Source organism: Felis catus, chromosome D1, assembly GCF_018350175.1.
Source record: "Felis catus isolate Fca126 chromosome D1, F.catus_Fca126_mat1.0, whole genome shotgun sequence".
Taxonomy (NCBI): Eukaryota; Metazoa; Chordata; class Mammalia; order Carnivora; family Felidae; genus Felis; species Felis catus.
The window spans coordinates 43,273,878-43,292,711 of NC_058377.1; the positions used below are offsets into that span (position 1 = coordinate 43,273,878).

Here is an 18,834-nt window from a genome sequence, read left to right on the forward strand (position 1 = left end):
CAGTTAAAAAAACATACCGTAACAATACTTCTGCATCGTTATACCCAATAGGATGTACAGGGATCTTGGGGATTCCCACTCCTTCTTTGACATCAAGTCTAAAAGTGTACTCTGCAGAAATCAATGAGGTAAATTGAAAATAAGTGAAGAATCTGAGCCAAGGGTATAAAGAGATTTCTTTTATTACTATTGCAGATCTATTACATGTTTGAAGTTATATCAAAAACTGAAAGTTCCCCCCAAGCCAATGATTGTTTTGCCTAACATGGCCTATTTTATTCAACAGTAAGAAACTAAATCATTTATATTTTAATGTAAAATCAACCATTGGGATTAAAAATTTCCAAATTTGTTTTGACACTTCATGTGTTTCTCTTGAATTTTAGAAGAGTATTTTATTTCTTCAAGGATATCTTGAATCCTTCTTAAAGAAGCCTCAGTTAACCAATTGCCTGGAAAATGTGTCCCAAATTCTGAAACTAGATATAACTGAAAAAAAAATTAAAGGGAACTTATGAGATCTTGGGAATAATAAAGATCCTATTCAAATAGTAATACAATATTCTCTTTAAAGGAAGACTGAAAACCATGGTCAGACTTACAACCTCACTGGGACTTTGGCTTTCAGCCAAAATAGTTGTACAGCACTAAACACTCATCTTAGAAACAAAGGAAGGTTTCAATCAAATGACATCAGATTCCACCTTGACAAACTAGAAAAGAAGAGCAAATGAGGGAAAAATAAGCAGGGAAAGGACATAATAAAGATCAGAGCAGAAAAGTAAGAAATATGAAATAGAAAAATGGTAGCAATTATTAATACAATCCAAAGCTGGTGCTTTGAGAATATCAATAAAGCTGATCAACCTTTAGCAAGACAGTTCAGGAAAAAAAGAAAAAAAAAATTGCCACAATCAGCAATAAAGAACAGCATACTTGTACATGTATGTACACACACACACACACACACACACACACACACAGACTGAGAAGATTATGAACAACTCTATTAAATTTAACAACTTAGATGAAATGGACAAAATCCTTAGGAGACAAAGTACCAAAGCTCACTCAAGAATAAATGGACAACCTAACTAGCCACATATCTGTTTAAAAAATTGAATTTGTAGTTAAAAACATTCCTATAAAACAAAACTTCAGGCCCAGATATATTTGCCAGGGAATTCTACTGAATGTTTACAGGCAAAAATCAAACCCATTCTATATAAACTCCTATTTAAAAAAAGATGAACTAGTTCCCAACTCATCCCATGAGGCCAACATTACTCTGAAACCAAAATGAGATAGAAATACACAAGAAAATAAATCCATACGCCAATACCCCTCATGAAAGATATTCTTAACAAAAGGATAATGCACTGTGTTCAAGTAGAGTTTATCCCAGGATGGCAGGGTTGGTTTAACATTCAAAAGTTTACGAGTATAACTTAACAAAATTAATAGAACTTATTATCATCTCAAGACTCGGTAAAAGCATTTGACAAAATCCATTGTACATTCCTAGGTAAATGTGCTAAGATAAAGGCTCTTAGCACATTAGAAGTAAACTTCCTGACAAACCTGACAACTTCTGTCAACCTGACAAAAAACATCTATAAAAAATACCTACAGCAATATCAGACTTAAGAAGAAAACACTGGATTTTTTTTCTCCTTGAGGCAGGAACAAAGGGAATGGTATCTCCTCTAAACAACTTTCTTCAGCAGTGTAGGAGAGGTACTAGCCAGTATACTAAAAAGCAAAAGGCATCCATACTGGAAACATAGAAATAAAATGTATTCTCAGAAAACATGATCATCTGTGTAAAGACTGATAGTATCTACAGAAATCTGCTAGAACTACTAAGTTTAACAAGTTTGCAGGACACAAGATCAATGTATTTCTTCTACAAATACAAAGCATTTCTATTTACTAGCAATAAGTGTATGGACATTGAAATTTAAAATATGTTTTTAAAAGGCATAAAACTAGAAAATGCATATGGATAAATGTGAAAGACAGGATCTGTACAATAAAACTACAAACATGCTGAGATAAATAATACCTAAGTAATCGAAGAGTTGTGTCATGTGCACAGATCAAAATATTTAGTATCTTCTAAAATGTCAATTCTACCCAAACTGACATATAGATTTAATTCAATCTCAAATTCCCAGGAGCGTTTTCAGTGGAAATAAGCTTGTTGTAAAATTCACATGGAAAGGACCTAGAATGGCCCCAAAACTTTGGGAAAAAAAAAAAAGTAAGTTGGAGGATTCTCTATTAGAATGTAAAATCAAAAAGACTAACCAAACTAAATGTAGCAAGGGTACAGTAACTGGAATACTCACACACTGATGCTACAGTGTAAAATGGTACAACCACTTGGGAAAACAATTTGAAAATTTCTTCAAAGGTTAAATATGCATCATATTATCCAGCCATTGCATTTCTATAGATTTATCCATGAGTACTAAAAGCATATGTACATGTAAAGACTTCTATACAACTGTTCATAGTAGCTTTATATACAGGAGTCCCCGAACTAAAAACAATCCAAATATCCATCAACAAATAAATGAATAAACAAGCTATAGTGTACTCAGTGAAATACTACATAGCATAAAAAAGAATGAAATATTGACACAGACGTAAATGTGGATGGATCTCAAAATAATTATGCCGACAGAAAGCAGATCAGTGATTGCCTAGGAATTGGCAAGGAGTGAGTGAGGAAGGGTTGAGAGGAAAGCATTACAAAGAGATGAGTGAAAACTCTGGGATAATGGATATGTTCATTATCTTAATTGTGGAGGTAGTTACACAGATGTCAAAACGTTTTACATCTTACATATTAAACAACATCAAAAACTTATTGGTATTTAAAAAAAATACAAATGTATCATCTAAAGAAGGATAAAACCAGTAAGCAATTCAGAAAACCAAAGTCCTAGTTTGGTAAAAGCAATGTTACTTTGGGTATGGGGACCTGTGTTTCTGGACCTCTATTAAAAGTAGAGAGAGGGGTACCTGGGTGGCTCAGTCGGTTAAGTGTCCAGCTTCAGCTCAGGTCATGATCTAACAGTTCGTGGGTTCAAGCCCCACGTTGGGCTCTGTGCTGATAGCCCAGAACCTGGAGCCTCCTTTGGATTCTGTGTCTACGTCTCTCTCTGCCCCTCCCCTGCTCTCACTCTGTCACTGTGTCTCTCAAAAATAAACATTAAAAAAAATTAAAAAAAAAAAAAGTAGAGAGAAATTGAGGTGCCTGGGTGGCTCAGTAGGTTGAGCAGCTGACTTTGGCTCAGGTCATGATCTCTGAGCTCATGATCTTCATGAGCTTGAGCCCCCCATTGGGCTGACAGCTTGGAGCCTGGAGCCTGATTTAGATTCTGTGTCTCCCTCTCTCTCTCTCTGCCCCTCCCCTGCTTGTGCCCCATCTCTCTCTCAAAAAAAAAAAAAAAAAAAAATTTAAAGAGAAATTCAACCACCCTTCCCTCTCCATGTCCACACCTCATGGAAATTTGAAACAAAAGTAACACAAGGGAGGGGGGCCTGGGTGGCTCAGTCAGTTGAGTGCCAACTTTGGCTTGGGTCATGATCTCATGGTTCGTGGGTTCAAGCCCCACGTCAGGCTCTGTGCTGACAGCTCAGAGCCTGGAGCCTGCTTCGGATTCTGTGTCTCTCTCTCTGCTCTCCCCCCCCCCCCCCCACTGCTCTCCCAAAAATAAACAAACATTAAAAAAATAAAAATTAAAATTAAAAAAAAAGTAATACGAGGGAAAGGTTTTTGAATTCCTAGCGACAGTAATCCAAAACATTACAATTACATTCAGTTTTAAGGTTATCCTATAGATGTTTGCTTTTATGTCTTCTAAAAGGGCTAGTAATATTTTTGTAAAAATAGGTGGACCATGATAGGCCCATCCATTACCTTTAGCTGGATAGCCTGGAGTGAGCGGGTCACCAGCACCATTCAAATTTAACACATTCCCTCTCTGCACTGCAGTTCCAGGAAGGTTCCATCCTTTAGGATATGGCTGTACCCCAGGGGCAAAGTAGTCAGCTGGATCGGAGTACAAGATGATGCCTATGGCTCCTGCTAACATGGCATTTTTAACCTGCGGGGGCAATGTGCAATCCATAAAGTAGTACTGGTAAATTAATTCATCTAAGTGAAATCAATTTAATAATGTAAGGAAACTTAAGGCACTGCTTTCTGTCATGCTGTTACACATTCAATCCTTTATGCCTTGAATACAATTTCTCCCCTGGGAGAGCAAACAACTCTCATTTACTCTATACAACTCCAAATAAGTGACTGTCTCTTCTTTTAAACATTCCTATTGTCCCTAAAACCACAAAATTAATGTCTCCCTTCTTTCTGCCTCTTCTATTTTGTACACATCTCTGTTATAGGATGGGCCATAGTATTTTAAATATCTTTAAAATATCTTTCTCCCCTGCTAGACTGAGGGTGGTTTTAGAAAAGGGACCATGTCTTAATTCACTTTTAACTACCCACCCTCCCAGTCTGGCACATCATACAAATATTTGTGGAACTAAACTAATTTAAAGTTCTATACAAAATAGTTGTAGTGTGTGAAAAATTGCCCATCGTGTTCTGTAAACATTTTTTAACAATCCAAACTGACCACAAACAGGAAAACCTTTCCAAGCAAGATTCTGAATTCTTCACTATCAGAAGTATTATAGCAAAAGATAGATAACCATCAGTCTTGATTAACCAAAACACATTCCAATATTCAGAAATCATTCTTACAATATGAATGCGAATGAAATCTGTCACAACTTTTTTGAAGGCAATTTGATGATGGCTTTCAAAATTTTGAAAGAACATACATGTTGATTCAGCCATTCAATTTCTAGGAATCTATACTACAAAAGTCTTTACATAAATGTTCAAGTGTTCATGGACAAAGATGTTCACAATGTAATTATTTGTAATAGTAATAAATTCAAGCCAAGCATCTGTCAACACGGGAATAGTTAAACCGCTTATCAAGTCTTATGCATGCATAATACTTATATAAAGTATTATGCACCTATCTAGAATGAGATATTTACTTAATAAGAAGCCAGGTATTTGTAATTAGCTAAGTACCAGTCACTATCATAAGTGCTTTCAAACAAAATAATTTCATCTCAGTAAGCATTCTAAAGTGATAGCACTAATTCCACTTTATATACGAGGAAACATTGGCAGAGAAAGGTTAAATAACTTGCTTGCAGTAAAAGATAGACTAGACTAGACCCCATGTGGTATGGATCAAGAGTCCTAGACTCTTAGCCACACATTATACAACTTTCAATGCGTTAGCTTAGAGGAGTACCTTTGTATTACAACTGAGTGAAAAAGTAAAGCTACATATACTGTATGATCCTATCTTTATTAAAAAATGTATAATATATGTAAAATTAGTACATACAAAAAGATATTTATATTCATATTTCACAGAATTCATATATTCTAAGAAAAGCTGTTACGATTGATCATGTCTGGGCAAGGAAACTGAGTAATGCAAGGAAGTTTTAATTTTTCAGCTTACATACAAAATTTCCTTCAAAATTTTTTGAAAAGTAGATTTTGTTTCTATAATAAAAGTAATTTCCCTTTCTTGGTATGGGAGGTTAACAAAAAAACAGAATTTCCTATGCTACCATGGCCAATAGGGGGAAAAAACTTTTAATATGTATATTGAGGTAATTCTGGAAAACATGACACAAGCTGATCATTTACATTTACAGGATACATACTATCCTCTTCCCTCTAGAAAAGCAAATGATACAATACTTTATTTCCTCTGAAGATTTTTCCATATCTTGCAATAACAATCTTTCCACTGCAATTGATGTTCATCTCTCTTTCCAGTTTGAAAAAATCTTCAGTACGAGCATAGTTCACATATATAAGATCTCCCTGTAAGGAAAATTAAAAAAAAAAAATTAAATATGTAATACTGCTATAATTAAAGAGAAAACCAAACAATAAGTTTGCTCCACCATACCACATCATCAAAAGTTAGCTTTCGTGATTTGGGCTTAATAAACAGATCCATGCTAATTCTGTATAAGTTTTTAGAAAATATTTCAATACTTTGAGAAGTTAAAAAAAAAAAAAAGCCAATATGTAACACTTTAACCAGTGTGTTCTGTTTTGAAGAGATTATCAGCATGTACTGGGCCACAGGAAATAAATGTCATGTTATTTTTAATTTTTTTTAAATGTTTGTTTTTGAGAGAGAGAGAGACAAAGACAGAGCATCAGTGGGGGAGGGGCAGAGAGCGAGAGGGAGACACAGAATCTGAAACAGGCTCCAGGCTCTGAGCTGTCAGCACAGAGCCCCACACAGGGCTCAAACTCAGGAACAGCGAGATCATGACCTAGGCTGAAGTTGGACCCTTAACCAACTGAGCCACCCAGGCACCTTAGTTAAAGTCATTTTAAAAATCCCAGCTATGTTTTAAACAATCCCATTTATAATTACACCAAAAATAATAAAATACCTAGGAATAAATCTAACCAAGGAGTTGGAAGACTTTTACCGCCCAAAACTGAAAATACTGATAAAAGAAACCGAAGATAACACAGAAGAATGAAGACACTCCATGCTCATAGACTGGAAAAATATTAAAATACTACCCTAAGCAATCTACAGATTCAATGCAATCTCTATCAAAATACCAACAGCCTTGTCACAGAACTACAAAAAATAATACTAAAATTTGTATGGAACCACAGAAGACCTGGAATAACCAAACTAAGCATGAGGAGAACAACAAAGCTGGAGGAATCATAATCTTAAATTTCAAGATATACTACATCAAGACAGCATGGTACTGGCATGCAAACAGACATACAGATCAATGGAGCAGAATAGAGGCCAGAAATAAACCCACACTTACATAGTCAATTAATCTATGACAAAGGAGGCAAAAATGTAAAGACAGTCTCTTCAATAGATGTTGCTAGGAAAAATGGACAACTATATGCAAAAGAATGAAACCAAGATACTTTCTTATACCACACACGAAAATAAACTAAATAAGGATTAAAGACCTAAATGTGAGACCTGAAACCATAAAGCCCATAAAAGAAAGCATAGGGAGTAATTTCTTTGGCATTAGCCTTAACAATATATTTCTAGATATGTCTCCTTGGGCAAGGGAAACAAAAGCAAAAATAAACCATTGGGACTTCATCAAAATAAAAAGCTTTTACACAGTCAATAAAACCATAAACAAAACTAAAAAGGGTGAAGATAGTTATAAGTGATATATCCAGTAAGGGATTAATATCCAAAATATGTAAAGACCTTATACAACTCTATACCAAAAAATAAATACATACATACATCATCTGATTAAAATGGGCAAAAGACTTGAATAGACAATTTTCCAAAGAACACATACAGATGGGCAACAGACTCATGAAAACATTCTCACCATTACTAATCATCAGGGAATTGCAAATCAAAACCATAATGAGGTATTACCTCATATGTGTCAGATATGGCTAGTATCAAAAAAAATGAGAAATAACAAGTGTTCACAAAAGGAAAAAGAAATCCTCAGGTACCATCGGTGGGAATGTAAATTGGTACAACCACTGTGGAAAATAGCATGGAAGTTCCTCAAAAAATTAAAAATAGAAATACCATATGATCCAGTAATTATACTACTGGGTATTTACCCAAAGAAAACAAAACCCGTAATTCAAAGAAATATACGCACCCTTATGTTTACTGAATCATTATTCACAAGAGCCACGGTATGGAAGCAGCCCAAGTGTCCACTGACAGATGAACATTATATATAAATAATGTGTGTGTGTGTATATATATATAATGAAACATTACTTAGCCAGAAAAAGGAATGAGATCTTGCCATTTGCAATAACATGGATAGACCTATAGGGTATTATGTTAAGAGAAGTCAGAGAAAGACAAATACCATATGATTTCACTTACATGCAGAATTTAAACAAAAATGAACAAACAAACAGACTCACACACAGACAACAAACCGATGGTTGCCAGAGGGGAGATGAATGGGGGATGGGTGAAATAAAGGGGATTTTTAAAAGAAAAAAGAAATCCCAACCGTGTTTAATTTTCAAGCATAGTATTAAGTTAATAACTTCTGTGGTGTAATCTATAAATCTATGACAAAGACTATGAACAAAGGAAAAAAGCTTGTAAAAAAACATCTATTGACATTACTGAATTAAAGATATGTTCAGTAGCTTGTCATTTCAGAGTGGCATCCACTTCATCAGGCTCTGATTTTTATATATTTCTCTTTTTTTTTTTCTTTTTCTTAAACTATTTTTACACAGGGTGCTCATAGCACTGAATCTCAAAGTATGGATCATGTATGATTAGCCTCTTCTCCTTAGTTTTAGTCCTCAACATAGGCTTTAAATAACAAAGGGAGGTTTAAAGAGTTTAGTAAAAAAAAAAAAAAAAAAAAAAAAGTCTTATTTTACCTCTGGCATGCCTTGGGCTGAGAAAGCATTATACGGTGGAACAATGTTTGTAACATTCTCATATCCATCTGGTGGTGGCTCAAGGTATGATGTATTGAAAATCTAGTGAGAATCAAAACACGTAAAGTTGGAGAGAAATATTCCAGATTTTCCCCACTATCAAGATTAAGCATTCTGAAACTAGATTCAATAATTAAACAGGTAAATTCTACTGGCAACAATGAAAAAGAGCTTTATCATTATTATCACCTTGAAAATAGTAGCAACTCTGCAAATTAATGCCATCTCAGGTGACTAGAAATTCCCATATAAAAACAGGGCTTTGAAGGTGGCATCCCCATGGTTCTCCTCCTCCTTTTCCAGTGACTCCTTTTCTTTCAATTCCATGTAAATGATATTTTCTGTGTTTTATCCCCAGTCCACTGTCTGCCTCATTTTATACTCCCTTCCCGTAAGATTTCATTGACTCTCAAAGTTTTAACCTTAACCAATATACTTATAATACCCATATTTCCAGACTTGTATTTTTAAGGGCCAGATGGTTATTTCAGATTGGATGTCCAAACTCAGTATGTCAAAGTTTGAATTTATTATCTCTCACCCCAGGCCGACTTCTGGTTTGGCATTCCCTGCGATTACCAGCAGCGTCAGTAGCCAGCAACCCATTCCAAACACTAGGAGTCACCCTGAACTCTGTCTTCATCTCCTGCCTCCAGTCAATCACTAATCAATTCCTACTAATATGGCTTTCTAACTGTTTCTTAGATCATCCCCCTTCCTCATTCCTGCTAACATCCTGATTCAGGGAATCATCATTTTTCACCTGGACTATTAACTTAAGACTCCAATTTGAATTTCTTGCCTAGTCAAGGTCTAATCTGAAGACAGCCTAAACTATCTAAAAGATGCCTCTCTAGTCACATCCTTCCATTGCTTAGGACTTGCAAATGGTATTCACTGACTGAAGTTGAATTCTAAGCCTCTTATGACAATGTATAAGCCCTTTTATGACCTGTTCCCAAAACATTTATCCTGGTTTATCTCTTACAGTGGCCCACTTCGTACTTTACATTTTTGAAATACAGAAAAATTTTAAGTTCCTCAATAATACTAAGCTAGTATAGGTCTCCAAACCTTTGCCTTAATTTTCTCTTCTGCCTAGAATTCTTTGATTTTTCATGTGGTTAACCCCTTTGGATCTTTCATAACTCACATATCATGGAGGCCTGCTTTCAGAAACCCTTCTCTAAGTCCGTGTCTGGCTAAGTGAACCTTTTCTGTGTAAAAAACCGAAACCATACTCTTCCTAACACTTACCGTATTAACTTAAAACGATGTGTTCCAACGTCTGCCATACCTTACTTAAAGCAAAGAGACCATGTTCCTAGACTTCATTCTGGCTTCAAGACTTAGCACTGTGCCTAACACACAGGAGACACTGAATAATTAGTTTGTAACCTATCAACTTTTCTAAGAAATATGAGTTCCACTGCACTATTAACAAATTTCTATTTTTACTTGACCCTACATCCCAATTCACATAAACAAGTGGGGTCATAAAATACAGCAAGTACCAGCAATTCCACATCACCTCAATTCCATGTTCATCCATGATTGATATATAGTTGGCATTTGTCTCATTAGGGTAGGATAGGAGAACATCATAATGAACCAACTCGGCTGAATCCAGTCCAAATTTCTTCCACTGGGTTTGGATTTTCTTGGCAAGAAGTAAATTTTGTTCTGTTCCTGCCAGATGAGGGAGCTTTGTAAAAGAACTACAATGAAAATAAAATACAAGTGGGTGTTAAATCTATATTCAGACCATGTGCTAAGGACTGTTCTAGAGGTATCACTCATCATTTACATACTAAATTATTTCTACATCAGAGATTTAAAAAAAAACAGGTAGTGATACCAATTTCTAGGTATGCCAATAAAAACTATTTGTGTGTCACTATAATTTTCTCATTATACTTCCCCAGAAAAGAACATATTCCATGGTAAATACATGTATGCAGCTATAAGAAGGCACCTTGGAAGGTCATGCCTCTATACCAGTGGTGCTTCTTCTTGCTGATCATCAGTAGAGGACATTTTGGGGGAAGGGGAGTTCATAATATTTTCCAGAGACCAACTGGGCAGTCTAACATATACTTCTACTAGAGTCTTGTCATATTTATTCAGTTGTTTATTGATTTTATTGAAGTTAAAGTCCATGCATTTTTATTTTTATATTGCCTACTGCTTAGTTCCTGCCTGTTATCCAGCAATAATACAATACAGGTTGTTGAAGTGAATTTGGCAATGTTCTCTTGGTTCTGAGGGTAAATGGGTTGTAGCATTTAAGTAGCCTCATAAAAGTAGTTTTTATATCAGTTCACTTCACATGAGTGTAAACCATATTTTTAAAAGTTTCAGTAAAATAATAATGCTTTTGTAAATCGGCTTTTTAGTCAACCATACGACAACCAAACAACAACAAAAAATATAGGCAGTAAAAGAAAGTTGATATTTACAGAAAACTTACTATATGTCAGGCATGTGACCAGGTACTTTCACCTGAGTTACCTCATTGAATCTTCACAACCCTTCTTCCACTGTCCTCATTTTGCAAATGAGGAAGCTGAGAGGGCAAATAACTTGCTCACAATTTCATAGCCATTAAATGCTGGGGCTGAAATATGAAAATCATGGGACTCCTGGGTGGCTCAGTCAGTTAAATGTCCAACTTTGGCTCAGTTCATGATCTCACGGTTTGTGGGCTCGAGCCCTGTGTCAGGTTCTGTGGTGACAGTTCATACACTAGAGCGTGCTTTGGATTCTGGGTGTTCCCCGCTCACTGCCCCTCCCCCACTCAAACACGTGTACTTCTCTCAAAAATAAAAAAAACATTAAATAAATAAATATGAAAGTCATAGTTGTCTGACTTTGAGAAATAGTGATAATTTGAAATCATTCATATTATTTAACTACTTGAACTCCTTGGATGGCTCCCTGCACTCTCCATTATCACACTCAAACATGGCGTACTGGGTCCTTTTTCATCTGATTCACCCTTCTCCTTTCCATTTCCCATCCCTCTCCACCATGCAGCATTTGGTAGACTCATTTTCCTTCTGCAGTGACCACCTGTTCCCTTTGCACAAGATCTTCTCTCAGACATAAATACTGTCCCATCTACCTGAACCTCCCTCTGTCACCACTTCTTTTATTCCCCTTTCCCACTTGCAAACTACTCATCATCCATTAGGACTCCTCCAGCATCTTCTCCTCTGTGAAGCTTTCCCTTTATCATTAAATGAAAACTACAGGTTACAGACATTTAACATCTTACAATATGTTTTAAAAAGCATTATTGTGTTTATAGAAAGAAGCAATTTTATTTTTTTCTTTATTTGAAAGAAGTTATTTTATATGTATGAAAACAGTGAGGCTCAAGATATTTAATTTCTACTTTATATAATTTATTATTGTTTTATTTTCTACATTGAGCAGATAATATCATTATAACTAAGAACAAAATGTATTTCCTTAAATTAAGATGGAGGGTTGGCCATCAACTTCTGCTATCCATCTTTTAAAGAATTCACTGAAATGAAATACCGAAGTGCAAAAGTAAAACAAAACAAAAAGAGCAGCAGAGTGTAACATCCTTTAGTTTATTTTAAAATTTCTCCTTATGGTCCCCAAGATGGGTACAGTTCCAGGCATAAAATATTTATACTGTAATGCTCAGGAGAAACAAGTACAAACAGGAATATCTATTTCCTCTTCTGTGTTTCTTTTAACAGAGGAAAACTTTTTGTAGAAGATCCAGCTAAACATTCTTTTCGTTTCATCATAATAGGGTATATACCTCTTAAACGAATCACTGCCAAAGGGAAGAGTTTTAATAATTGGATTATGGACCAATCAAGAGATTCCTGAGCTGGAAGGAAGTAACCCTTACTGAATACATGAAGGATGAGGAACACTCAACAGTCATCAGTCAGACACTGTCAACAAGAAAGTGGGTAGGGAGAAATCAAACTGTTCTTATTACATTATAACTGCTAACCCAATCTTGATCACCTTTCCCTCCTAGGCTCCTTCACTGATCATAAACCCTGTACATCCATGATCAACAATTTTGTATCCTCAGCCCCTTCTCTGAATGTTTGCTTGACTTCCTTGCTGTAACTGGTTTCCTCAGAGGACCCTGCTCACCTGCAATTTGTTTTATTTCACATGCCCCCACATATCTCAGGGCTAGAAGATCTGCTACTAGTTTTTACTCTCCCTTGGCTCTTACAAATATTTTTCCTTTTTTGTCTTAACAAAAAAACACGACTATTATAGCTCATACCAAAAGTTACCACGTACTACACCTTCTGGGTACTTGTCAAAATTGTCAAAACTTCTCATTCATTAGAGTGTTGAGTTCCTAATTCAATGTTTTTCACTTATTTCTACTCTTGTCATCATTCTTCATGTGCAACTTCGGTATTCAGTTGGATGTAAAGGAAAGAAAAGCAAACTCCAAAAATATAATTATATAAACTATTTATACATAACTAATCACCTTATGCTATACTACACATTAAAGGAAAATAGAGATAAACAAATTTTAATGGTCAAAAATATTACTAAGTTTTCCTTCTGACATCTTTCTAGGTGACTTTTTTCAGCAACTTCATAATATGCTGCAGACAGAGTTCGATAGTATTAACATTATATCTCATCTTTTAACTTACACAATTTAAATACAAGCATTCTGTCTCAACTGATAAGACATTTTGCCTTTATATTGTACTGCAGGAAAAATAAAGACTGAGTCTCTCTTTAAACAACATGCATCCTAACTGCCTGATTCTTTTCCTTTATCTCTAAACAAGCACCTCAACAGACATTTTGAGTTTGCTTCCTAATCTCTAATGCACCTCAATCATAAATCAGCTCAAATTTGACGACAGTGTAGCTGTTTTCATTCCTCATTACTACAGCTCGCTCTAGTTCACCCAGAGATGAAGATGGAACTTCATGACCTCATTAAATCACAGAATTGATAAGGAGGAAATATACCACACTGCACACACTTTATTTGATTCTAGGGTTTAAGTGGAGTCTCAGAAAGGGAAAAGAGAATCTGCAGAAAACTTTAAGAAACAGTGAATAAAACCTTCCTAAATTAGTGAAAGACAGAAGTTAACAAAGCCAAGAATCTCAGAGAGCCATAAACAGAATACATTTGAGGAAAACTAGGCACATGGTAAAACTGCTCAAAATTAAAGACAAAATGACATACGTTATATAATTTAAATGACTATAAAGTTCTCATCAGATGCCAATACCAGACAAAAGACAATGAAAAGCATTTAAAGTTATGAAAGAGGAATAAAACAAGGTCATGTTAGCAATCTATATTCAGGAAAAGTATGCTTCAAGAATTAAGATCAAATAAGGATTTTATACATAGAAAAAAATTACAGAATAGTTGTTATCACCAGAGTTCATATTACAGTAAATGCTTAAGAAAATTTCACAGACTACATAGAAATACCATAGCAAAACCAAAATTTTTCAGAAACAAATGAAGATCATTGGAAATTAAATACAAAATACTATTTTAACTCTTTTATCTTACAGAGAGACCACAAGAGGAAGAGAGAATCTCAAATAGGCTCTAAGCTCAGATCTCAGTGTAGAACCCAAGGCAGAGCTTGATCCCATGACCCTAGGATCATGACCCCTGATGAAATCAAGAGTCCAATGATCAACTTCCTGAGCCACCCAGGCACCTCAGCTCTTAAATGAATTTCAATACATATAATGTTCAAAGAAAAACTGATAATTGTTTTTTAAGGTTAATATTGCAGTGCACATATGCTACTTTTGACAGCTATAATATAAAGAATGATAGAGGAAAGGGTGAATGGAAATATAGAAATCTGAGTTTTTCATATTGTATGTTAAGCTGTACCAAAAATAACTAAGATTTGAGAGAAGTAGGGTGCTTGGGTGGCTCAGTTTGGTTGAGCATCTCTTGATTTTGGCTCAGGTCATGATCCCAGAGTTGTGGGATTGAGCCTCAGGTTGGGATGTGCATGAAACCCACTCACATGCTCTCTCTTTCCAATAAAAAAATGAAATAAAATAATTGAGTGAAGAGTTATAGATACATGATATAATCACTACAGCATCTACTAAAAAACCCAGTGCAAGGACGGATAGCCAAAAGATAAATTGAAATGAAATAAAATTTTAACTACTCTTCCCACTACCAAAAATAGGTCAGAAAATGAGAAGTAAAGGAAAATAAACACAGCAAACAGAAAACAATAAATTAGTAGACCTAAGTTTTAACCATATCAATAGTTACATTATATGTTAATGGACTAAATACTGAAATTAAAGGGCAACAGATGGCCAAAAGGAATATAATAGCAAGTTGCTACTATCTGCTGCCTACAGAGGACACACTTTAATTAAGATTATCAAAATGTATTAAACATCAAGTTGCAATTAAATGATTTCTGTTGAAGGTACATTTGAATTCTAAAGAAAATAATAGATTAAAAGTAGATGGAAGCATGTAAATTTAAGCATAAGAAGGTTGATGGAGTAATATTTATACCAAATAAAATAGACTTAAAAATAGTGATCACCAAAGATAAGAAAGGATATTTCATAAAGATAAAAGGGTAGTTCTGGGGGCGCCTGGGTGGTGCAGTCGGTTGGGCGTCCGGCTTCAGCCAGGTCACGATCTCGCGGTCCGTGAGTTCGAGCCCCGCGTCAGGCTCTGGGCTGATGGCTCAGAGCCTGGAGCCTGTTTCCGATTCTGTGTCTCCCTCTCTCTCTGCCCCTCCCCCGTTCATGCTCTGTCTCTCTCTGTCCCAAAAATAAATAAACGTTGAAAAAAAAAATTAAAAAAAAAAAAGGGTAGTTCTGTCTTAAGAGCACAACAATCTTAAGGTATATATGTCTAATCAATGAAATTCATAATATATAAAGCAAAAATTTACATAATTAATGGGAAAAATATACATTTTCACATTCCTAGTGATTGTGACTCCCTTCTTGATATAACTTGATCCCCACCCTGCCAAAATCAGTAAAAAAGCAAAAGAATAACCCAGATAAAGAAAAATAATCATGATCATATAGGTTGATGCAGGAAAACAACCTTTGACAGTAACAACAACCATTCATGATAAAATAAAAACAAGAACAAAACAAAACTCCTAGCAATCTTGGAATAGAGGGGAGTTTCCTTAACTTGATAAAGAGCATCTACAACAAATGTATAGACAATGTCACACTTCATTATGAAACTGAATGCTTTCCCCAAGACTAGAAACAAAAAGATGTTTGCTCTCACTCTTATTCAACATACTACTGGAATTCCAGTCAGCACAATAAGGACAAAACAAACAAATAAAAATCCGCATGTAAAAAGTGTATGGTTTGGAATGGTAAAAATACAATTGTCCCTATTTAAAGATGGCATAATTGTCTACACAGAAAATCCCAATGAATCTACAAAAAACTTCCAAACACACGGGTTTCCACAGGCCACATGAGGCAAGGCCAACATAAAAATCAACAGTGTTTCTATATATTAACAACAAATATGTGGAGACTGAAATTTAACACAAGATGACTTAAAATTTCTCTGAAGAAAATGAAATCCTTGGATATAAATCTAACCATACAGATCTAGGATCTGCATCCAGAAAATTACAAAATGTTGGTAAAAGCAATCAAAAAAGACCTAAATAATTGGAGAGACTTGCTATGTTTATGGATTAGAAGATTGGACATGGGAAAAATGTCAAAACCCCAAACTGGTCTATAAGATTAGTGCAGTTACAATCAAAATCCCAGCAATGCCTTTGCAGACAGAAGTATGTTTATTCTATGCTTTCTATAAAAGGGAAAAGGATACAGAATAGCTCAAACAATTGTTTGGAAAAACAAAGTGGGAAGAGTTATTGTACACATTGTGGAAGCTTATTATATAGCTTCAATAATGAAGACCATGTGGTACTAGCAGAAAGTAGACATACAAAGTAATAGAGAATAGAGAACCCAGAAACAGACTCACTCAAATAAGTCCAACTAATTTTTGACAAACGTGCAAAGCAATTAAATGGAAGAATAGCCTTTCAACAAATGGTGCTAGAACAATTGGCCATCCATAGACACAAGAATACACCTCAGCCAAACTTTACGTCTTATGTAAAAATTAACTCTACATGAATCACAAATTTAATGTAAAATGTAAAGTATAAAATTTGGGGGCAGGGGAAAGAGGATAAAAGGGATCTAGGGTTAGTCAAAGAGTTCTTAGATATGAACCTAAATGCATCATCCATAACAGGAACAACTGATAAATTTGACCTCATTAATTAAAAACTTCTTAACTACAAATGACTCTGTTAAGATATGAAGAGACAAATAATAGAGTAGAATATCCGAATATCAAGAATTCTAGGGTTGCCTGGGTGGCTTAATCAGTTAAGCTCTGACTTCAGCTCAGGTCATGGCCTCATGGTTCATGGGTTCGAGCCCTGCATTGGGCTCTGTGCTGACAGCTCAGAGCCTGGAGCCTGCTTCGGATTCTGTGTCTCCCTCTTTTTCTGCCCCTACCCTCCTTACGCTCTCCCTCAAAAATAAATGTTAAAAAAATTTTTTTAATATAAATAATTCTCAAAGCTCAACAGCAGAAAAACAAAAGAACAGCAGCAACAATAAAAAACCTATCCTAATAGAAAAAAATTCAGACATGAATAGACATTTCACTGAAGAGAGTATACAAATGATGAATAAACATGGGAAAAGTTATTCAATACCATTAACTCTTAGAGAACTGCAGATTAAAATCACAATGAGGTATCACTGTATACCTGTCAGAAGGGGTAAAATTAAAAATAATGATAATGTCAATGCAAAAGATAAAATGATACAGCCACCCTAAAGAGCAGTTAGGCAAATTCTTCTAAAACTAAAAATATATTTACCATACAACTTAGCAAGGGGATTTATGCAAGAGAAATGACAACCTATGATCATGTAAAACCTATACACAAATATTAATAGCAGCATTAATCATAATATAGAAACACTGAATGTAAAAAATCTCTCCGTGGGTGAAAAGTTAAACTGTAGAACCTTCCTACGACAAATGAATAAAGAGACTGAAAGACTCGATATTTTAAAGATGCCGCTTCTTTTCTAAGTTCATCTATTGAGTTGATGCAATTTTAATAATTTCAGCAGGGTTTTTTTTTTTTTTTTTGGTAGGAATTCAGAAGTTGATTCTAAAATTAACTTGGAAATACAAATGGCTTAAAATAGTCAAGGCAATTTAAAAAAAAAATTTGTAGGATTAACTCTACCTCATTTTCAGACATATCATTAAGCTACACTAACGAGCACTGTGTAGTGTTGAGATATAGAGGTCAATAGAAGAAAATGTAAATCTAAAACCAAGCCTCACATATATGGTCAAGTGATTTTGGACAAAGATGTCAAGGCAATTCAAGGCAGAAATAGAGGTGTTTTCCTCAATAAATGTTGCAGGAATAACTGAATATTTGTATCTAAAAAATTGCCAACCCTTACATCATACCATACTCAAAAATTAACTTGAAGTAGACCATTGACCTAAGTATACAAGCTAAAATTATAAAACTTCTAAAAGAAAACATAGAAGAAAATTTTCACAACTTCTCATAGGCAAAGTTAGAGAGCACACAGAGTATGAAACAGAAAACCAAAAATTGGTCAGCTGAACTTTACCAATATTAAAGTTTTCTGCCCTTCAAAACCTCCATGAACAAAAAAAGGCCAGCCATACAATAGAAGAAAATATTCACAGTACAGGTCTGACAAAGGAATTGTACCCAGAATACATAAAGACCTCCTACCACTCAATAATAAGAAAACAACTTAAAATAGGAAAATATGTGAGCAGAAACTTTATAAAAGATATGGATATGTCTAATAAGCATAGGAGATGATGCTTTACATCACTAGTCATAAGAAAGATGCAAACTGAAACCATAATAAGGTACCACTACATATATATTAGCATAGTTAAAATTAAAATGACAATATTTGGGGCGCCTGGGTGGCTCAGTTGGTTGAGTGTCAGATTTCAGCTCAGATTACAATCACAGTTCTGGGTTTGAGCCCCATGTCAGGCTCTACGCTGACAGTTCAGAGCCTGGAGCCTTCTTCAAATTCTGTGTCTCCCTCTCTCTCTCCCCCTCCCCCACTCAGGCTGTGTCTCTCAAAAATAAATAAACATTAAAAAAAATTTTTTTAAATAAGTAAAATGACAG

The 18,834-nt window shown here is 35.0% G+C and overlaps 1 protein-coding gene across 7 annotated transcripts in view; it reads right to left on the reverse strand.

The window, feature by feature from the left end:
- The window catches only part of NAALAD2 (N-acetylated alpha-linked acidic dipeptidase 2), a 100,318-nt gene that overhangs the window by 43,532 nt on the left and 37,952 nt on the right, over window positions 1-18,834 (reverse strand). For all 7 annotated transcript variants that reach the window (XM_045038625.1, XM_045038626.1, XM_045038623.1 and 4 more), the window contains 5 exons: window positions 10,098-10,284; window positions 8,507-8,608; window positions 5,813-5,938; window positions 3,932-4,118; window positions 18-111 (listed from right to left, as the gene is read on the reverse strand). In XM_045038625.1, coding sequence (XP_044894560.1) covers window positions 18-111; window positions 3,932-4,118; window positions 5,813-5,938; window positions 8,507-8,608; window positions 10,098-10,284 — 696 coding nt within the window. The remainder of the gene's footprint in view (window positions 1-17; window positions 112-3,931; window positions 4,119-5,812; window positions 5,939-8,506; window positions 8,609-10,097; window positions 10,285-18,834) is intronic.